Genomic DNA, 23,175 nt, shown 5'->3' with positions numbered 1-23,175 from the left:
GGTTTAAGCAGAGCTTCCACACTAAGACAGACTAGGAAGAAAGCCTGGCGATCCACTGTCCCTAAACCAGCCACCAAAGACCCTATGGGGCACAGTTCCACTCTGACACACCTGGGGTCGCCGTGAGTCGGAGTCAGGCGATTGGGTAAATGGCTGGGTAAATGGTTGGTGCTGGTATTTATAGCACCCAAACTATAGAGTTTTCTTGGCTGTAATCTTTATGGAAGTAGACAGGCCTTTCTTCCATTGCACTGCTGGGTGGGTTCAAACCACTAAACTTTTAATAGTTGAGCACAAATTGTGTCACCCAGGGACCTTCAAGGGAGGTGAAAAAATCATCTTTAAAAGAGAAGGGACTGCCACTACTGAGTGCTCTGATCAGGAACATAAATAGAGAAGTCCTGATAAAAACGAAGAGAAATGTGGAACAGAACTTCAAATTCCTAAAGAATCCAGACTAACTGGACCTACTGATTCTGGAGGAGTCCCTGAGACCATGGTCCTGAGTTGCTCTTCACACCTTGAATTGAAACTGTCCCCTGAAATCACCTTTAAACTAAATAACAGTTTAGCCCAAAGAGTAAAGATTGTCACCCTTGAGTATTGTGTTACTTAGAAAAAAAAAAAAATCAGATCAAAGGGTCACACAGCTATTTTAAAGCACAGACGAGAAGGGTGAGGGACAGGGAGATTAAGTAAACGGAAGTGAAACAACCAGAACAGAAACAACGAGAATGTTGACACACTGTGAAGAATGTAACCAACATCACTGATCAATATACCTAGAATCTGTGGAATGGATGCAGGTTTTGCTGTGAGTATTTTCACCAAAAATAAAATTTAAGGAAAAAAAAAAAAAAAAGTGAGAAGGGAAAACAGGCTGTGAAGCTTGAGATGGAGAGGCCGAAGCCCTGTTTAAGGAGAGCAAGCGAGAACTGTTGTTCCCTCGTGGGAAGGCATGCCCCCACCACCCCTTCATGTTTGTTTGAAAAATAAAAATAAAAAAAGTCAGTCCCAGCCCCGGAGAGCAACAGCACCATCGAGACTCATGTCTGCCTTACTCCGTGGCCGATCCTGGCTCCGAGGGCCCAGTAGGCAGGGCGTTCTCAACGCGGAACGTGTAAAGGACAAGCATGTGCCGCTAACACCAGGCTGGGACTGGCTGGGAGTCCTGGGCTGGGATTTATAGAAACGACTACAAAAGAGCTGAGCCTCACAACAGGTTAAAAATAATTCTGGGCGTAACAGCACCAGAATAACCCCCGTCCGCGACTTGGCTTGGCTCTCTCTCCAACCTGGACGGGCAAAGGTCAAGGAGATTCTACTTGATTCTATTTTCCTTTTACTCTTCTGTTTTTCTCGTTGTGCTTTTATGACGAGGAAAAATCCCTCCAAATAAACAGCATTTTAAACTTTACAGAGAGGAAAAAAAAGATAACCACGGTGCAGGCGATTTGGGTAATACTATAAAAACGCAGAAAGACGCAGCTAATGAAACAGTCAGTCATCAGATTCACATGACACGAGATAAAATGGCGGAAAACAAACAGTATGCCTCCGCGAACCCTCTACAGTGAAACCTGGTGGAAGCCGGAACCGGTGTAAGGCGGAAACCCATTGAGAAGGAAAAGGATGACAAGGGAGGGGAGACTGGGACGTGCGCTCTCTGCCCTCCACTCCCCCTCCAACTCCCTTCACAAAGACTCCAACCTACAGACAAGGAAACTGGAGGTGAAGTGACTTATCCAAGATGTCACACTGCAGACTAATGACCAGATCTGGAACAGAACCCCCAAATCCTGATGCCTGAGCCCATGTTCCTCCCCCTGAATTATCAGAGGCAACCGTGGACGCGAAGAATTAAAAAACTGGCAGCCTCCATAAAGTTGAAGCTTTGAGGGTGATGTCATTTTAAATAACGATTGGGAAAATATTCTACAAGAAGAAGGGAAAAAAATTCTAAAATCCAGCATCGTGCATTTTGAATATACTTTCTACACGGGGCCATGAGCACGGTGATTGATGGTAAGTGCTGTCTTTCAGCAATAGCGGCAGACCAAGAACCAAACTTCCGCCTAAAGCAAAGTCTGATGGTCTCATCCAATTTTTTTCCCTTGATTCTAACAATTCAGTATTCTTTAATACAAAATAAAAAAAGGAAACCCTCTAAAAGGTATCCGGCATTGCAATTAAAGTCAGCGTTCCCTCGGGGGGACCTTCTGGCAGAGAACTAAGCCTGAGAACCCAATTCATTGAGTTCTTTTGATTGTCCTTTACTTTTGAGTTATATGTATTAATCCAGTGTTTGCTGGAAAAGGAAATAAGGGTTTGAGCTAAAAGACAGCTGTTGTAAACTCGGTGAGAATTTTTGAGGAATATCTGGGTTGAAGTAATGGTTGGACCTTTTTAACGCACACTTAAATAATCATCAGGGTGTTCAGGAATTAGAATGGAGGCTTCAAATTCTTGAAAAGCTCAAAAGCGCTATTATATCAAAACTGCATGCCTTTAGAATTCCTTTAAGTAAGAAATCTTTACGAGAAGACACAGGCCACTAGAATCTAGTGGGAAAGAATGCTAACAATTTCTGCCTTGACCCACATTAATCCAGAAAACAGACTATTTAACCAACTTTGCCAAAAGGACATGGGCTGTAACCCAATCTCCCCCCACCCTAGTCTTCATTTCTGGCTGTTTATTCACAAATAGTCGTGAGTGCCCACCAGAGTGATGCTGCTCCAGGTGCTAGGATACATGGCAGACAAGACAAGTAAGGGCCCTGGCTTTCTTGGAGCTTAATACCGTATTTTTATGCAAATAACATGCACAGTATATGTTTTTTGCCAACCATGCAAACCCACCCCCTGCATGTTAATTTCATAAGTATGCTATGCCAATTTTTTTTTTTTTACACGTAGCTGACTTCAATTTCTATTTCTGATCACGTGGAAACTTCACTTACAGTAGGTATTATCAACTGAAATTAGTAGAAACAAATGCACAGTTTCGATGGTTTATTTTCCAATTACTGGGGGGCTACCAAACTCAATCAATCCATGACTTCTTGACCATGGCTTATACTCTTATTATACAATTATGCTCAAAAGTAACATTTTCGAACTATTTTTATACACAAAAGCAGGAGATTAAAGAAACTGAACAGAAATAATTTACCTGTAACATGGGAGGATGGGTGAATGAGGCCGAAATTCACTTCTGGAAATGTTAGGAGACGTGTGGTATACGCATGGGTGTGCTGTGCCAGAACTGTTTTACTTAATTTCATAATTTCCATGCATTATATGTGAGGGTGTCTTATTTACATGGGCACATTATTTGGGAAAAATACGGTACTAGTGGAAGGAGCCCTGGTGGCGCAGCAGTTCAAACCCACCAGCTGCTCCGCAGAAGGAAGAGGTGGCAGTCTTTTTCCATAAAGATTACAGTCTTGGAAACCCTGTGATGCAGTTCTCCTCTGTCCTGTAGGGTCGCTATGAGTTGGGAATCACCTCAGGGGCAATAGGTTTGGTTTTTTGGTTTTGATTCTAGTCGAAGGACACAAGGAGAAAGACTTTAGATAGTGGCAGGTGTCATGAGGAAAATGTGCCTAGTTATGTGATAGTGGGGGGGTGGTGATGGCTCAGTGGAAGAATTCTCCCCTTCCATGCGGAAGACCCGGGTTGGATTCCTGGCCCATGCACCTCATCTGCAGCCACCACCTGTCTCTCAGTGGAGGCTTGCATGTTGCTGTGATGCTGAACAGGTTTCAGTGAAGCTTCCAGACTAAGATGGACTAGGAAGCATGGCCCGGCAATCTACTTCTGAAAATCAGCCAGTGGGGAAAAACCCCTATGGAGCATGATGGTCAGATCTGAAATGATCACGGGGATGGCGCGGGACCAGGCAGCGTTTTGTTCCATTGTGCACGGGGTCGTCACGAGGAAGGGCTGACAGGATGGCAGCTGACAACAACAGCAGCAATGTGACAATGGCAGGAGCTGGCCATTTCAGCTAGGGTGGTCGGGGTCTCTCTCTGGGGAGAGACCATTAGAACGAGAACCTCGATGGTCATGTGAAGACGAGGGTCAGAGCCTCCCCAGACGAGCAATGGCCACTTGGAAGCTTCTTCACGGACCAGAAAGAGCCAGCACAGCCGCTGCTCAGAGAGCAAGGGGAGGCGATGGGACCCCAGGGTGGGCAGGGGCCAGACGACCTCAGCCTTATTGCTGTTATTAGCTGCCATTGGGTGGATCCTGACTCAAGGCGACCCCATGTGTGCAGAGTAGAACGGCTCCATAGGGTTTTCAAGGCTGTGATGTTTCAGAAGTAAATTGCCAGGCCTGTCTTCCTAGGTGCCTCTAGGTGGGTTCGAACCATCAACCTTTTGGCTGGTGCATGCTTAACCTTTTGTGCCCTCCCGGGACTCCATGAACTTGGCCTTACAGACCAAGTCAAACCCAAAACCAAACCTGCTGCCGTCGAGCCAATTCTGACTCATAGTGACCCTATAGGACAGAGTAGAACTGTTCATGTGGTTTCCAAGGAACAGCTGGTGAATTCGAACCACCGACCTTTTTCGGTTAGCAGCCATTGTAGCTCTCAACCACTGGGGCTACCAGGGCTCCGCAGACCAAGTATTAGGGCTTAATTACACTGGCAGTGGGAAGCCTCTAGAGGGTTCTAGGCAGGGGCCGACCCCAGCTGTATCTGTTTTGGAACGGTCCTTCCTGACCTCTCTGGGTAGCCAGCTGACCTGTTTTGAGCATACAGGAAAACTCTCCTCCGAGACGCCAGGAATCTGCAAATGTCTCGTGCTCCAGCTCCTTAGTATCTTGGCACCTGAATCTCTTTTTCTTTTGTAAAAGGTTTGGGGCCAAGCAGGGTGGGTAGGAGCCATATGAGCACAGATGTGCTGCTAATGGAGAGGTCTGAGTCTCCCGCAGCGAACAGAGGAGATGGCCCCTTTGACTTCTGTGTCTGGGGGCCAAGAGGCGGCTCCCCCTTCCTGCTGCCAGAGTCCGAGGAGGGGCAGAGGGAAACTTGTAAATAACGCCCCCGGAGCGCTGGCACTCGGACTCCTGCATAAACTGGAATCGGTGTTGTTGCAACTGCTGATTTCCTGAACAGTTAACAACAAACCATTGAGGGCATCTTCACAGTCTGTTTCCATCACTATTAATTCACATCTGCGTGCACTTGGAGAACGGCTCTCGACAAGTTCTTCCAGGTGGCTAACTGTGCAATATCGTCTTTAATAGCATCTCAAATCTGACTCTTAATTGCACTAACAAGGCGGGCCAGCCTCAACTGGAAGGAATGGCATCTTGCCGATTACCACCCCGTTCCCTGGGCCAAGCACAGTGCGTGGCTCGTCCTAATCGATGCTCTATAAATGTGTGCTGAAATGCATTTGCTTTCCCACAGCTACTCGCATGTGTACGCTGATAGGGAAGGGATGAGCGTTACTGAAGCCACCCATAGTGAAAGTGGCTGCAGGTGCTTTGGGAGATTAGCCTTCCTTGGGGGGAAGGAACCTTGCCAGCCAGAGATGGGGCACGTGAACCCCGGAGGGTAAGGGAGCCCTCCCTAGCTGGAAGCAGAGCCAGGACCAGCGCTGCAGGCTCCTGATCACTAGCCCCAGAGCCCTCCCCTTCGGCCAGGCCCTTCCTGAGAGGATGGAGTGTTACATAGAGAACCGGAGTAAAGACAGGTGATGTCGGGGTCGCCAGATCCGGGGTGAATGAACCTGTGGCCACGCCCCATAACTTCCTCAGCAGGTAAGCTTGTCATCTTAATTCCATTCACTACCACCTGTCTGTCAGTTTGTCGTACGGTGGTGGCTTATGTGTTGCTGTGATGCTGGAAGCTATGCCACCAGTATTTCAAATACCAGCAGGGTCACCTTTGGTGGACAGGTTTCAGCAGAGCTTCCAGACTACAAAAGACTAGGAAGAAAGGCCTGGTGATCTACTTCTGAAAATTAGCCAAAGAAAACCCGATGGATCATAATAGAATATTGTCTAATACAGTGCTGGAAGATGGGCCCCCCGGGAAGGAAAGCACTCAAAACACCCAGTGGCTGCATCGATGGACTGGCGCATGCCAACGACAGTGAAGATGGCGCAGGGCTGGGCAACGCTTCATTTTGTTGAACACGGGGTCGCCATGAGTGGGAGCCAACTCGACAGTAACCAACGACAACAATTCCATTAGTGAGTGAGGAAAACCAAACTAGACCTGTTGCCATGGAGTCGATTCCGACTCATAGCAACCCTGTAGGATAGAGCAGAACTGTCCCATAGGGTTTCCAAGCAGCGGCTGCTGGATTCGAACAGCCGACCTTTTGGTTAGCACCAAGCTCTTTACCACTGGGCCACCAGGGCTCCTCTTTATCCCCCCTTTGCCTTTCTCCTGTCAGCCCAAACCTTGACTTTCAAGACACAGAACAGGAGAAAATCTTTTCTTGTCTTCCTATCACCCATTAAGTTTTCTCTTAATAGTTTATTTTTAAAACCTGTCTTATATGCCACATTCTGTTACACTCATTTAAATCCCAGAAAACCCTACAAGTAGGTGCTATTATTTCCCCCATTTTACGAAGAGGACAAAGAACCTAAGGGAGGTCACCCAAGGTCACTGAGCTAAGTAGTGTGGAGCTGTGATGTGAACCCCAGTTCATCAGATTCCATGGTTCATGCTTTTAACCACTGTGCTAAACCGCTCAGACAGACAGCCATCAAAAGCTACAGCTCTGCTCGCCACCAGCAACTGAGGCTCAGTGACTGTGAGGTCCCCTGTCCTGCCTCCGACTTCCTAAGCTGTACTCCACACACTCCCCGTGAATGCAGATGTTCTTCTTACGGCCTTATCGATAAATTTACCTTCAAAACAAAACAAACAAACAAACAAAAAAAAAAAAACAGGGCAAAACCCAAATCTTGATTCAATAAAAGCAACAGACACGTCTAAAACCCTTTATATCTCTGCAGCAGTTTACTCCGTGTAAACCCACTGCCAGCTGGTCGATTCCGACTCAGCGACCCTACAAGACAGAGTAGAACTGCCTCATAGGGTTTCCAAGGAGCAGCTTGTGGATTTGAACTGATGACCTTTTGGTTTGCAGCTGAGCTGAGCCCACCAGGGCTCCATGCCATCTAAAGACACTGAAATTATTTGGGCTCATTAGCATCTGTAAGCCAGAGCCAGTAATTTCTCACTGCTACTTTCAATGACTGAGGTTGATTTCGGAACCGAATCTGGAATTCAAAGGATAAAACTGGAGACCAGAAACTCCAGGTATTTCAAAGCATCACAGTTCTAAATATACATCAGAACAAGTCTCTCTCATTTCCCAACCTTTAATACATGTTTTAGTTGGCCCTCTGAGGACTGTTACGGTAAATTTCCCCGACTGAATTTTGTTGAAAGGGAACGCATTGAAGTCCAAACACTGTGAAATCAATTTAGTCAATAGATTTAAGAATAAAATTGTAGAAATTCATCAAAACTCTTTAGTTATTGTTAGAGATTTCTCCAGACCAATTCACATCTCTTCCCCCCATTAATTAGTTCAATATTCCCTTCCTAAAGAATCTGGAATTTGGCAAAACCCAAATCTATATTCTAGGGCCTTAGCTCTCCCTTGTGTATAAAAACGGAAATGCAGCTTGCCCCAGCAAATCTGATGACCTGATTTTAAAAGCTAAAATGCCATTTAATAAAAGAAGAAAAAAAGGTGACTTTGTTCAAGTCTTTTTATATCTTAAAACATGAAAACAAAACAAAGCCGCAAGGTATTAAAAGTATTTTACACACTGTTCTAAAATAAAGGATCCCCCACCCCCCAAAACAAATATTGCCAGCACAAAATAAATTATTTTAGGAGAAAAGCACATTTCATAGAATCACTGATGCTCTCAGCTGGGATTATGCAGAGCGGCCGATTCCATGCCCTTTCTCTGACTTCAGGCTGCGTTATGCTTAATCCTAAAATGGGAGACAGTCCCCTGCCTTAAAGGTTTCTAGGGGGAGAAACATCTACAGCCTACCTCTGCACGGATGCAACGACATATTTTATTGTTTCTCACTGTGTTTTTCAACAGGATTTCAAATATTTTGTTGAAAATCTGAACTTCTTTCAGCTCTCCTCACGCTTTCTCTAGTTCTCTGGGACTAACTCCTCTGTGTTGAGATTAGCCTTGGTCGGGGAGAGGAGGGAGGGTACCTTGGGGATCTCATCTGACATTTGCATCCTGGTGTGATGTAGCTATTTAAGACCCAAGGATAAATTCCACTGAGAGGTGTCACATTTTACTTTACTATTATACAGTATTTTCGTTGTTGTTGTTGTGTGCCATTGAACTGATTCCGACTCAGAGTGATCCCATGCGACAGAGTGGAACTGTCCCATAGGGTTTCTCAGGCTGTAATCTTTACAGGAGTAGATCACCAGGTCTTTCTCCCAAGGAGCTGCTAGGTAGGTCTGAACCACCAACCTTTCGGTTAGCAGCCCAGTACTTAACCGTTGTGCCACCAGGCCTCCTTGACTAGCACATCCAGTGATTATACATGTTGGCTGAGTGAATGGATGAGCACACCATAGTTTACTTACCCACTGCCATCTAATCGATTCCAACTCAGTGACCCTGTCAGAGTAGAACTGCCCCATAGGATTTCCAAGGCTATAATCTTTACAGGAGCAGACTGCCTAGGAAACCCTATGGGGCAGTTCTCCTTTGTCCTATATAGTCACTATGAGTTGGAATCGACTCAGTGGCACTGGGTTTGGGTTTTTGTTTCCTTTTTTTAAATCTTTACGGAAGCAAATCACCAGATTTTTTCTTCCATGGAACCACTAAGTGGGTTCAGACCACCAACCTTCTGGTTAGCAGCTAAGCGCTTAACCATTTTGCCAACAGGGATTCTCTATTACATATTTCACTATTCTCTGTCTTCAGGGCTTATTTGTTTTCTCCGTTTTGAGAGTTGGGAAGGGGAGACCCTTGCAGGGGGAACTAGTGGTTTAGCAGTAGAGCTCCCGCCTTCCATGTGGGAGGCCTGGGTTCGATTTCCAGCCAGTGCGCCTCATGGGCAGCACCACTCCTACCTGTCAGCGGAGACTTGCGTGTTGTTAGGATGCTGAACAGGTTTCAGCGAAGCTTCCAGACTAAGACAGACTAGGAAGAAAGGCCTGGTGATCTAGTTCTAAAAATCAGCGAGAGCCCTATGGATCGTAACAGTCCAATCTGCAGCCGATCACAGGGATGAAGAGAGGACCAGGCAATGCTTCATTCTGTCGCGCACGGGGTCGCCATGAGGCGGGCCGGCTTGAAGGCAGCTGACAACAATGACCACAGTAACAGCAGGTGACCCAAGTCAGGCATATAAGTCACAGGAAGCTCATGCTCTCATCTGGTGACAGACTCGTCAAGGTTGAGGAAAAGAGGGTGTCCTGACATTCCTTAAGTTCCCCCTTGAATCCCACGGCTTCTAAAGCTAGCTCTATCCCTCACCAGATTCAAAGATTGGGGGGCCTGAGTCTAATCACCACCGTCGACACAGTATTCAATGGGGCCCAACCTCACAGGGCATTACAAACACAGAGCTATCTTCCTTCAGGAGTCCCTGGTGATGAACAGTTAACGAGCTCGGCTGCTAGCCAAAAGGTTGAAAGTTTGAGTCCAACCAGAGGTACCTCGGAAGAAAGGCCTGGTGATCTACTTCTGCAAAATCAGCACTGAAAACCCTACAGAGCACAGTTTTGCTCTGACACACAGAGTCGCCATGAGTCAGAGTCGACTCGAGGACAGCTGGTTACTGGTTTATCTTCCTTCGTGGCCAGGAGCTTAGACAGCACCCCAAAAGAAGCACACACACGTGGGTACACCATGACGCCACAGCAGAGGGACATCGCCATAGAAAGGTAACAAAGGGACACCAGCAGTTAACAGGGACCTTTTCAAATCACATAGTTTGGAGACACATCAGATCTACTGTGAGACAAAGGCATCCTCTCCAAAGTTCATTCCCTCCATGAGGCTGGCGGTTAAATATTATACAGAGCACACACTTTAGATTGCATTCCAATTATCTCCAAGTGCTGGGGGGCAAAAAATCAGTCAGCAATTAGAGAAAGTCAAGGATATCACGGAAGGCTTTACAGAAGGAGAAGATACTGAAGTTGGCAGAGGGACCAAAGAAACAGGTAAAAGAGAAAACGAGGCCTCCCAGGAAGTACCCTCCAGCCCGCTTTTTAGCTTTACAGGCACCCTAATTGCATGGAGCCCCCCGCCTTAATAACAATGGTTGCATTAGGATGCTGGAAACATCGCGGCCAGTGCACATGGGGCTGAAGTTAAACCGAAAAATCTTGGCTGGCTGGCTGGGCTCATGTGAAGTCTGCCGATCTAGGGAGACGGAGTGCCTGCTCTCACACAGAAAGAAACAGGTATTTTTCCCAAGAAATTATCAAGATGAGCCCACTTTTTGGTGCACACGCACACGCATACATATAAAACCCTGTTGCTGTTGAGTTAACGCTGACTCATGGTGACCCCGTGTGGTACAGAGCATGACTGCCCCCTAGGGTTTTCTTGGCTGGAAGTATATTGCCAGGCCTTTCTTCTGCAGCACAGCTGGGTGGGATCAACCCGCCAACTTTTCAGTTAGTATCTGAATGCAAACTGCTAGCACTGTTACCACCTTGGCTACACTACAGGAAAGTTACAAAATAGTAACGGAGATCATATTCTTAAAAACGACCTTAGTGTCTGTTTCTGTTCCATATTTTCTAGAAGGGCCACCCCCTGTTCAGGGAGCAACCCACTGCCTTGAGGAAGATTAACCAGTCGCCATGAGTTGACTCCGACTCATGGCAGCCCCCTGAGTGTCCAAGTAGAACTGTGCTCTGGTGGGTTTTCAACGGCTGATTTCTCGAAAGCAGATGGCCAGGTCTTTCTTCCCAGGTACCTCTGGATGGACTCGAACCTCCAACCTTTTGGTTGGCAAGTGAATGCATTAACATTTTTCCCTACCCAGGGAATAGGATTAGGATAGTTAAAGTTGGAATGCAAAGACAAAAAGGACAAATAACACCTTTGGCTTCCAAAATAGGGTTTTTGAGCCCATTTTCTGACAACAGCGTAAATCAGGCTTTGTGGATAAAGAAACGAGTTTAATCAATTCCAAGGGCTCTTCACCCTGACACACGTGGGGTCACCATAGTCGGAGTCCACTCAACAGTAACTGGTGAGTTGGCTGGTTAAACCCAAAACCAAACCCGTTGCCGACGAGCCAATTGCGACTCACAGGGACCCTACAGGACAGAGTAGAACTGCCCCGTAGGGTTTCCAAGGAGCAGCTGGTGGATTCCAACTCCCGACCTTTTGGTTAGCAGCCGTAGCTCTTAACCCACTGCGCCATAAAGACATTCTGCGATTCTCAGTACACTGAACTCCCGGAAGCAACCGGTCTCTGGTGGATTTCTTAGCGCTTAACACCACTTAGGGGAAGTTTCTAAGCGAGGGATATGTTTTATATCTGCCTTATCCAATATGGTAGTCTCTAGCCACATGTGGCTACTGGGCACTTGAAATGTGGCTAGTGCAACTGAGGAATGAAATATTTTATTTCACAGTAACTAATATAAGGAGCTCTGGTGGTACAGTGGTTAAATGCTCGGTTGCTAACCAGAAGGTCAGTGGTTCGAACCCACTAGCTATTCCATGGGAGAAAGATGGGGCAATCTGCTTCTGTAAAGATTACAGTCTTGGAAGCCCTATGGGGCAGTTCTATTCTGCCCTATAGGGTCGCTATGCGTCGGAATCGACTCGACGGCACCTAACAACAACAACAAGTTCATCTGCTGCAGCAGTGAGCATTACCTTGGTCCATACACTTACACATCCCAAAACAAACCAAACTGGTTGCCATCAAGTCGATTCTCTCTCATAGCGACCCTACAGGACAGTGTAGAACTGCTCCATAGGATTTCCAAGACTGTAATCTTTACGGAAGCAGACTGCTACCTCTTTCTCCCACGGAACAGCTGGTGGGTTCAAACTGCAGACCCTTCAGTTAGCAGCTGAGTGCTTAACCACTGCGCCACCAGGGCTCCTTTCTTACTAATCAGTCCAGTGCTATTTCAATTTGGCAATCCACGGGCACTTACTATTTGAAAACAGAAGTCCTAAGCTCTAACAAGATGTAGATCCAGCTTACCAACCAGTCAAGAAACCAGGCGTGCTGTCAACTACCAATAATACTAGGAAATTTGATTTGAGTTGTAACAGAGGAATATCAAAGAAAGGTGACAGTGCAGTGGTTTGACGGTGAATTTTATGTGTCATCCTGGCTAGGCTATGGTTCCCAGTGGTTCGGCCAAACATGAGTCTAGTTGCTGTCATGGAGTAGTTACATGGGATTAGATCAGTTGACCTTGGGTGGAGCAGATTACCTTTCATAATTCAATGTGATATGATATGATATAATCACTTTCCATAATGCAATCTAATGTAACATAACCGATCAACAGGTTGAGGTCATACCAGTGTAGGCTGGGACCTAAACCTAATCACCCTCACTTATGGGTCATAAAAAGACCAGACAGACAGACACACACACACGGGAAGACAGTTGCTATGTGAGGATTGTCTACAAGCCAAGGAACACCAAGGAGCCAAGAAATACCCAGGGCTATGAGCAAGGACTCTAGTGTCCCTATGAGTTGGGATCAACTGGAGGGCAATGGGTTTATTGACAACGAAGGAAATGACACCACCAGGACCCTGCTGAGGTGGACTCAGCCTCCAGAACTGTGAGAAAATAAGTTTCTGTTTTTCAAATCCACCCACTTTGTGGTATCTGTGTCACAGCAGCATTAGGTAGCTAAGACGGGTGGAACATGCAATTAGTACTGATGCGGCAAGGCATCAAAGAGGAGGTGACAATGGAGTAGGGCCTTGAAGGATGAGAAAACTTTAAAGGAAAAAGATGGGTTGGGGAAGTTTGTTCCAGAGTGAACATCAATCCTCCAGTATTTCATCCAGGGGGCTGTGATGCTAAAGACAGAAAAAATATCATGCAACCCACCCCAGAAAATGGAACAGAGGCTGGTGAGGAGCACCTCCAGGGAAAGAGGAGGAGGAGCTAATGGGCAGGGCTGACCCCACTCTAGAGGAGGGACCAAGCAGACAAACAGGGGGTATGCCTCCTTTTAGGGAGGGGCAGCCTCTTGGCATGGGTGCTGTCAGAAAACAAAAAAACACCTGTTGCCGTCGAGTCAACTTTGACTCATAGCGACCCTATAGGACAGAGTAGAACTGCCCCATAGCGTTTCCAAGGAGCGGCTGGTGGATTCGAACTGCCGACCTTTTGGTTAGCAGCCAAGCTCTTAATCACTGTGCCACAGCAACGTGACTTAAGCACGGATGGGAGCGGCTCCATCGGCTACCTTCCAACTCAGGATTCCATGCATCTGGAGGCCCTGCCAAGTGGGTCTCGTACAACACCGCCACAGAAAAGAGGAATTCTGTGAGGCCCGCTGCAGCATTTCTTACGCGCCGGTCCCTGCCAAACTCCCTTTCAAGGCCGTGAGGGCTGCTTTGCTCAGCTTGTTTAACCATAAGCACACAGGGAACACCACTTCACACTCCGGCCTGTGAGATGCCCTTGAATATCTTTTTACTATCCAGAGAGTTTAACAGACTTATATTAGGCAGGATTGCTGCTGGTGAACAAGAAAAACACTGGACAGTAAACATTTATTTTTAATGCGTAGGCCACGGGGCATTCTGGGTTAATTGCATGCCCCGGTTAACAGCAAGCTACTAGTTCATGCCAAATATGGGCATACCATTTTCCGAAGATTGGATTACAAAAGGACATATCACAACTACAGCTGGGCTGAAAACAGGCTCATCTTCTGGGATGAGTTACAATCTTCCTGCAAGGCACCTCACAGTTAAAATTACAAACGTCAATTTTCGCGGTATCGTTTTGTAAAGCAAATTAGTTTCCTACTATGTTTGTTCTGTATGTTATGTTCTTGTTGTGTGCCAGCGAGTCGATTCTGACTCATAGCGACCCTATAGGACAGAGTAGAACCGCCCCACAGGGTTTCCAAGGCTGTAATCTTTATGGAAGCAGACTGCCAGGTCTTTCTCCCACAGAGCCGCTGGGTGGGATTGAACCGCTGACCTCTCGGTTAGCAGGAGAGCACCTAACCACTGTGCCACCAGGGCTCCTTATGTATGTTATATAGATAAAAGGAAATCTTCTAGATACAGTAAAGATGGAAACGTGCCCCTAACGTTACTGGCAAATCAGTAACTTTCCACTTATACATTATACTTTATTTTCACTGAGTTTCCATTCCATGCAAGGTCCTGTGCTAATCATTAGAGATATAAACTGAATGAAAAAGAGAAAACAATGAGGTACCTTAAACTTGAAAATGTCCTAAGATTCATAATATTACTTTCCTTAAGAGCGTTTTCCAATGGTTATAAAAGAGGACAAATTCAGCTACATTCCTGTCCAATAAGCAGGATTATTTTGTGTGTAATCTCTGGAGATAGGAGATCTGTAACCTCGATCACTGTCTCATCGCCCGTAATAAGACTCCTAGTACTTAATTTGCTGCTTAAATAAAAAAGAAATGGAATAGAATTTTCCCTGAGCTCGGAAATGAATAGTAAACAAACAGAAATCTTCACATTATAAAACGGATCTTCCTGATGCAACTCCCACGTCACAAGAGCGAAACAAAGGAAATCCATAAAACCGCATTCTGAGGCCACGGACGTTATTTGACTGGATACCAGGGTCACACAATTGCACAAAAGTTACTTTCTAAACACAACTGTTCATCATAAAGATGAATGACACTTTTGTCAGCCTCTCTCTCTTCTGAACACTGCAGGCTTCCATCTTTTTGGAATTCAAGTCACGTCGCTCTCATCACACACCATCCTGGGAAAATCACATCTCAAGTGGTGCCAAGCCCAGTCTTCCTTTGCTGTTCAATCTCAAATACTTCCCACTGCCTCTTTCTACCCACCTACCCACTGACAGCCTGGGTCCTACAATGCTCGCCTTACGCAGCATGAGAATTGTATTCCCTTTTGATAAAATGAACAACTCACAGTAACAGCCTCTATTTTGTTTGGTTTTCACCCAATTGCACCCGCTATTTCCAGCACGGCTATCTGGACCCTGTCTGGAGTGCGTGGCCAGGGCGGTTCTGCCTGCGTAGGTACCCAGTCTGCTCCCGGTAACAGAAAGTAGAGCTAACACTTCAAAGGAAAACGCTATGCTGGCTTTGACGTTCACACCAGTGCTTCTGTGAGCACTCGGACACGGCTGTGCTCCCCAAGGGGCATTCTGAGATTACAGCCCCCTGTCAAAATCCAAAATCAACACTTCCCAAAGGGAAAGCATTACAGGACCACCTTTGCTAGCATCAGTGACTCGAGGCCGAGGCTAGTCTGCACTGGCAATGGACAGATCAGATCAGGCTGGAAGGGGGCACACAGACGCATGGGCACTCCTGGATTCTGTTATTTCTAGTCAGCATAGTGAGTCCCACGGTGGTGCAAATGGTTAAGCGCTCAGCTGCTAACCGAGAGGCTGGAGGTTCGAGTCTACCCAGAGACACCTGGGAGGAAAGTCCTGGCGATCTACTTCCAAAAAACCCAACCACTGAAAACCCTAAGGAGCACAGCTCCACTCTGCAACACATGGGGTTGCCATGAGTCAGAACTGACTCGATGGCAAGTAGTTTAGGTTGTTATGGGTGGTGCAGATGGTTAAGCACTAAACTAATAACCAAAAGGTTGGAGGTTCAAACCCACCCAGAGGCATCTTGGAAGACAGGCCTGACGATCTGTGTCTGAAAGGTCACAGCCTTGAAAACCCTATGGAGCAGTTCTCCCCTGCACACGTGGTCGCCATGGGGTCGCCATGAGTCAGAATCGACTCGACGCAACTGGTTTGGTTTGTGTGTGGTCCTGTGTGGTCACTTAACCTCCCTGGGCCTCAATGTCTGTCTGGAAAACCAGCTGAAGACAAGGTCACCTTGCAGCTCTAATGTTCTGCGGATCTCAGAAATCATGCGGCTAGAGTCTACCACTGTCCCCGAACTACCTGCGGGCCTTGGAAAAGTAAAGGCCCCAATTAAAGACCATGAAATGAGGGGGAATAATTAAAAAAATCTCTAAGGCCCCCTTCCACATTTTGGTTCTAAGCTTGAGAGGGCAAGGCATGACCAGGCAATTAGTCATAAAACATTAGTGGGTCTCACGGCTCTAGTAAAGCTGTGCTTCCAATGGCCGATTCTGCTCCAGCAGAAGAAAATAAAAAAAAAACGCTCCATTATACTTCTTCTAGCATTGCCCTGAAGCATAGAATGACCCCACCACCCCAACAGAATGACTTCATTTCCCAAACCTCCCCTTGGATCGGCCGCTCGGCCCCCCTCAAACGACGCCCGTGCCATCTGCTTTCTCCGTACCCACAAAACACAGCTTCGAGAAAGAGCAGCCAGGAGAGTCGCACTTACCCTTAGCCACTGCTTCTCCGTGAGGGCGTCACTGTAGTCCACATCGCGGCGCTGGCGAGACCCCCTGCCAAATATCTTCTCTTCCTCTTCTTCACACGTCAGCCTCTCCACCTCGGCGTCATCTTTAATGATCCAGGAGGGCAGCTCGTCTTCCTCCATTAAGCGAGGTTTGCGCTTCGGGTTCCGAGCATCCTCCCGGCGCCGGTCCATGTCCATACGCTGGGGACAGTAACAAAGGTGTCACCAGAGGGAAAGGCAGACTCGGTACGAGTGTAGCCCTGCCAGCACATACAACTCACGAGTCACCTCACAATGGCTGCAGGGACCCTTTCATGTTCTCCATCAACCAACCAACCAACCACCCAGCTGCCATCCAGTGGATTCCGACCCATGGTGACCCCATGGGTGTCAGAGGAGAACCGGGCCCCACAGGGTTTCCAATAGCTGATTTTTCAGAAACAGACTGCCAGGCCTTTCTTGCGAGTCACCTCTGGGTGGGTTTGAACCGCCAACCTTTTGGTTAGCAGTTGAGCACCACCCAGGGACAATATAGTCTCCATAGAGCCCCTCTCTCCTGCTTGACTCGTTCTAGCTCATCTCTAAAGCACGACGTCTGGGAGGAAGACTCTGCCAGGCAAAATCCCTTCCTCTGTGCCTGTCTTTTGAAATTTACTTATTCATTTAAAAATACTCTTTTTAAGAATCCCTTTTCTTCATCTCCATGTGCACACAGCTACTCCTTAAGAATTACTCATAAAAACCCATTGTCGACAACTCAATTCTGACTCACGTCGACCCCGTGTGACAGAGTACAACTGCCTCATGGGGTTTCCTAGGCTGTAATCTTTATGGGAGCAGACTGCCAGGCTCGTCTCCCACAGAGCCACTGGGTGGGTTCCAACTGCAGACCTTTTGGTTAGCAGCTGAGTGCTTAACCACTGTGCCACCAGAGCTCCTCCTTAAGAATTAGTGAGAGAAAATTTAAATTGGGCATGTGCTGTGAAAAACACAAGCACATGTCAGATAATCCTTCATTTCCTTGGAATAAAGGGATTCTTTAGGCACATAAATCAGAATGTTCATTTACAAAATTTCCTTTTTAATCAATAGACTCATGCTTTTAAACAAACAATCAGGACAACAAAAATTAGTAACCTGCCTGTCTCTACAGAATAGTTGGGCGTGTGGGCACTGAAATGGTTTTGTGAGTCGGTGGGCCATCAAAGGACCGATTTTTCAGTGCACCCAGCCACTGCACGAGGAAGGTCCCTCGATTCTTTACCCTTTATAGTTTGACTCTTATGAAAATATTAAGCCACACTGTTATGGACTGCATTGTGTCCCCCGACTTCCCAAAAATGTGTATCACCTTGGCTAGGCCATGATTCCCAGTATTGTGTGGCTGTCCTCCCTCTTGAGATCTGATGTAATTTTCCTCTGTGTTGTAAATCCTAATCTCTGCCTGTGGTTAAAGAGGCAAAATTAACCTGTAACCTGTTGCCTTCCAGTCGATTCGGACTCATAGCGACCCTATAGGACAGAGCAGAACTGCCCCATAGGGTTTCCAAGAACGGCTGGTGGATTCGGACTGCCGACTTTTTGGTTAGCAGCCGAATGCTTAACCACTGCACCACAAGGCAAGATTAGGTTATGTTAAAGAGGATTAGGGTGGGATGCAACACCCTTACTCAGATCACAGCCCTGATCCAAAGTCAGGGGAGTCTCCCCGGGGTGTGGCCTGCATCACCTTTTATCCTACAAGAGACAAAAGGAGAGGGAAGCAGCAGAGAGACAGGGACCTCCTACCACCAAGAAAAAAGACCCCAGAGAAGAGCACGTCCTTTGGACCTGCAGTCCCTGCACTGAGAAGATCTTAGATCAGGGGACCGTTGATGACAAGACCTTCCCCCAGTGCCGACAGAGAGAGAAAGGCTTCCCCTGGAGCTGGTGGCCTGAATTCAGATTTCTAGCCTCCTAAGATGTGAGAGAATAAATTGCTCTTTGTTAAAGCCATCCACTTGTGGTCTTTGTGTTACAGAAGCACTAGATAAAAGACAGAGAGAGGGAGACAGCTCACAGGTAATCTCATCTCAGCTGGTTAAGATGTATGTGAAACGGCTTCTTTCCACAGCCTTCGTATTAGGAATATTCCTAAAATGCCTCTTTCCCCAACTCCCGCCCTTTCTAAAATCCATTTCACTTATAAATAAACTAAGTACCACACACTTGGCCTTAATCTATATCTATACAATCCGACAGCTGAAAATGAGGGAATAAAACCTCCACTGAATTTCTACATACATGAGATATATCACTAGTTGGAGCTACCATCTCTACAATCCAACAGACCATTATCTATGAAATCATTACTTTTTCCCTCTTCCTTCGGTTCTGCTGTATTGAAGCAGGGATTAGATATAATATTTTCCTAAAGGATAAAATGATAACAAAATGTAGATGAAATATCTACTACTCAATCCCAAATTTGACCTCTAAAACTTAGTAAGAAATTAAAGAATTAAAGTCTTAAACTATGCTCAAACATTTTTGGAAATCATGCTGTTCCCTGGACAGGGCAGGCGTGGGGTGAGGTGGCGTCCCCTTGGCAGATGAATGTGGCGTCCTGCTCTGTCATGTGCTATATAGTTAGCTCAGGAGGATGTTCCTAACCTGCCTTCTAATGCACTGGTATCAGAAACGGGCCACTGAACCTTTGGGACTAGCGCTGAGAAAACCAAAAACCAAACCTGTCACCTTTGAGTGGATTCCAACTCATAGCGACCCTGTAGGACAGATTAGTACGGCCCCAGAGGGTTTCCAAGGCTGTGATCTTTACGGAAGCAGACTGCCACATCTTTCTCCTGCAGATCAGCTGGTGGGTTCCAACCGCTGACCTTTCAGTTAGCAGCTGAGGGCTTTAACCACTGCGCCACCCGGGCTCCTCAGCACCAAGAAGAGACCTTGTTTCTAGCAGAGTCTAAAGAGGGGCTTCCTGAGAGAACCTCCTAATACTTATTAGATAGCTAGCAGGAAAACAGAAATGCTTTAATGTGCCCTGAGCTAAGAGACACAATAGTGCTCCTTCCATTTTTGGTTATAGGACAAGTATCACCCATGCCTGGACCTGCAAGATGACTTATATCCCACGTCTGCCCACTGTCGAGAAAACAAATCTTTTCTGATGTAAAAGCAAATAATGCATTTGCTTTTTGTTTTTTTTTCTTCCTTTTTCTTTTAGGAAGATGCAATTTAATATTGTTACAGATTGAACTGTGTCCACCAAAAATACGCGCTGTAAATCGTAACCCCTCTAACTGTGGTGATATCCCATTTGGGTTTTCTTTGTTACGCTGATGAGGCAGCACTGGTGTAGGACAAGTCTTGGGTCAATCTCTTCTGAGATACAAAAGGAGCTGATGGAGAAGCAAGAACCAAGCAAGCAGAGATGGGGGAAGAGATGCCATACCACATGAAGATTACCAAGGAACAAAGACCTTCCCCCAGAGCCAACAGAGACAGAAAGCCTTCCCCTAGAGCCGGCGCCCTGAATTTGGACTTCTAGCCTCCTGAACTGTAAGAATATAAATTTCTGCTCGTTAAAGCCACCCACTTGTGGTATTTCCATGATAGCAGCACTAGATAACCAAGACAAATAGCAAACCAAACCAGTTGCCATTGGGTCGATTCCAACTCATGTCAACCCCATGTGTGTGTCAAAGTACAACTGTGTTCCAGAGGGTTTTCAATGGCTGATTTTTTCCAGAGTGGATCGCCAGACCTTTCTTCTGGGGCACCTCTGGGTAGACTCGAACCTCTAACTTTCAGTTAACAGCTGAGTGCGTCAGTCACCTGCACCACCCAGGGACTGCGCGATTTAATAAGTTTAAAAGGCTAATGACTGCTCCTCTCCCTAGAAATTTCTCCCTGAAGACTACCAGTACAAAATCCTAAGTTGATGTTCAAGTTAAGAAAAAGTCAGATTTATTTACTAGTTACTACATGAGTATGTTTGCTTTGAGGCCTGATTATAAACCTCATACTAACAAGAAAAATGATTTTTAAAAGTACCACTTAACCTTGTAGAGAAGACGCATCATTTAAAAGCTTAATGTTTGTATGTTGGCAAAATGTTTCAGATACACATCTTGAGCAGTTGAAGACAGTTTCAGGTAAATAAATTCATAGCAATCAGTATGGAAGACAGCTTTTTCCAAAGTCACACTTTTGGAAGGAGAAAGCAAGAAAACATTTTTAAAAGAAAGGTTTTATTTTAAAGGGACTGTTGACCTGCTGTGTGTTGTTTAACTGCAGCGTCTACAACACAGAATCAAATCAAATACCAAGTTTGTATTAATTTTAGATAAGACCTATTTTTTTTTAATAATCATGGATAAAGATAGAAATATTTGAAATCCAAAGAATCGGTTCACATTCCATTCTTGTTCCTCACTAAACGTTTTATCAGCGTAGCCGGCGAGGACTCAGGTTTTCTCCCTGCCCTCTGGTGGAGGTGCTGATGAATGGTGCATTGACCAAAGGCAGCCCGTAGATTACAGGGAGGAGATTTAAAAATACAAAAGCAAACCAAACTGAGATAAAAATCCATAAAAACGAAACGAAAACAAACTAGAAGTCAGCCTTTAGTAAACAAGCAGGAAATTCACAAAATCAAAGCGCCTACAGAAAGGCATTTCCTAACCAGCCTCACCTGTCATAAGCCTACCGTCTTCACCTGGAATGGTCATCCCCAAGGTAAAAGAAGACTGTGCTTTGGCCAGACATGTCATTTTTTCTGATGCTTTCAATTCCTACAAATACCCAGCCTGACAATGCAAAGGGAAAAGTACTTGCTTTCCCTTACTTAGGGGTTGAAGTGAAATTCTTCAGCTCTGGGACTAATCTAATTTGTGAAAAGGCAGGCGGCTTATCCTCTCCAGGGTCTCGAGAGGCTCTGAGGGGATGAAGGTGCTGAATTATTGCCAATCAGTGATGAGCAGCCTGGGAAGCTGAGGGCCTCTTGCTTTGGCATTCCCAGTAATGTACATTTTAACAAGTATTCTTCACGGACAGAGAGTGTGTCTGCTTCCTAGGTGTATTCCTAACTTCCCTAAAAAGCAAATAATCTATAAACGGAGTGACCAACCAGTATCAATTAAAAAACTGGGGTTTATGAACATCCTCCATTGACCACGCTTTCTTCTTCTTTCCCCTGCCTTACTCTCCAAAATGGCTTTACCTGGGTACAGCGGTTCATTTAGCGAAACCCGTCACCGTTGAGTCAATTCCAAACCATGGCGACCCCATGTGTTACAGAGTAGAACTGTGCTCCACGGGGTTTTCTAGGCTGTGATCTTTACCGAAACAGGTCATCAGGCCTTTCTTCTGCGGTACCACTGGCTGGATTCGAACCACCAACCTTTTGGTTAGCAGTCAAGCGCTTAACCATTTGCACCACCCAGGGACCTACTGGAGGAGTTCGTTTAGGGGGGAAAGTACACATCCTAGGTTAGGAGTTATCCCTGTGGTTACCTACAAGCTTCCTGAGAAAGATTTAAGTACCTTTTATCTGGAATCATTCTGTGTGGACGCAGTGTTCCCGAGACAAAATCGTAAAAGTCCCGGAAGCCTTCGCCCAGCTGGAGCTCCATTCTCACAGCCTGTCTAGGCTAAATGGCAGTGACCACAAACCTGTGGGTCATATCTGGCCTGCACTAGTGTTCTGTTTGGCCTGCAGTGTTACATAATCATAAAAAAATTGAATTCAGTTGCAAACATTTAGAAACCCAGAGACTGCGTATAAAAGCCTCGATTTCCAGCTTCTCTTGAAAAATTGGAATTTCTGGCTACACAGGTCTGGCAGTCCCCCTCGCAGCTCTGTCTCCCTTGGACAAAGCATCCCCACGCCACCACTGTCCACCCACGCCTGTCCACGGCCTCCCCATGTAAGCGTCAAGGTGGAAACCACAGCCGTGAAATCTTCAAAAGCCAAGGTTCTCTTACACCTACTCTGTACTACTTGTTTGAGGTCTTGTTGTTAGCTGCCATCAAGTCGATTCTGACTCATGATGACCCCTCATGTGCAGGGCAGAACTGCTCCATAGAGTGTTTTTGGCTGTAATCTCAATGGGAGCAGATGGCCAGACCTTTTCTTCTGCGGCACCGCTGGGTGGATTTGAACTGACAACTTTTAGGTTCGTAGTCACGCTCAAACCGTTTGTGCCAACCCGGGGACCCTGGTTGAAATCTAAGGATCTAAGTGATTTCAAATTTGCGACCCTTTATTTTGGGGTAAGGAGCCCTGGTGGCACAGTGCTTAAAGTGCTCAGCTGCTAACCGAAAGGTCAGCAGTTCAAACCTACCAGCTGTTCCAGGGGAGAAGGATGTGGCAGTCTGCTTCCGTAAAGATTTACAGCCTTGGAAACCCTATGGGGTAGTTCTACTCTGTCCTATAGGGTCGCTGTGAGTCAGAATCGATTCAATGGCAGTGGGTTTGGTTGTGGAGTTATTTTGGGCTTCTGTAGCATTTAACCACCAGATTTACAGTTGACGCTTACTTGCTCCACAATCAGGCAAGATGTTATGAAAATTACAATGATTAGAGGTACTGGAGGGAGGCT

General features: G+C 46.3%; 1 protein-coding gene across 4 annotated transcripts in view; it reads right to left on the bottom strand.

Annotated features, from left to right (window-relative positions):
• LOC101354166 (probable global transcription activator SNF2L2) overlaps positions 1–23,175 on the bottom strand; it is a 166,224-nt gene that overhangs the window by 50,548 nt on the left and 92,501 nt on the right. For all 4 annotated transcript variants that reach the window (XM_023728581.1, XM_023728580.1, XM_023728578.1 and 1 more), the window contains one exon: positions 16,559–16,777. In XM_023728581.1, the coding sequence (XP_023584349.1) occupies positions 16,559–16,777 (219 nt within the window). The remainder of the gene's footprint in view (positions 1–16,558; positions 16,778–23,175) is intronic.

Source organism: Trichechus manatus, unplaced genomic scaffold (assembly GCF_000243295.1).
Source record: "Trichechus manatus latirostris isolate Lorelei unplaced genomic scaffold, TriManLat1.0 scaffold00025, whole genome shotgun sequence".
Lineage (NCBI taxonomy): Eukaryota > Metazoa > Chordata > Mammalia > Sirenia > Trichechidae > Trichechus > Trichechus manatus.
Note: the sequence above shows the minus strand (reverse complement) of the source record. Positions and strands in the feature narration are given on the sequence as shown.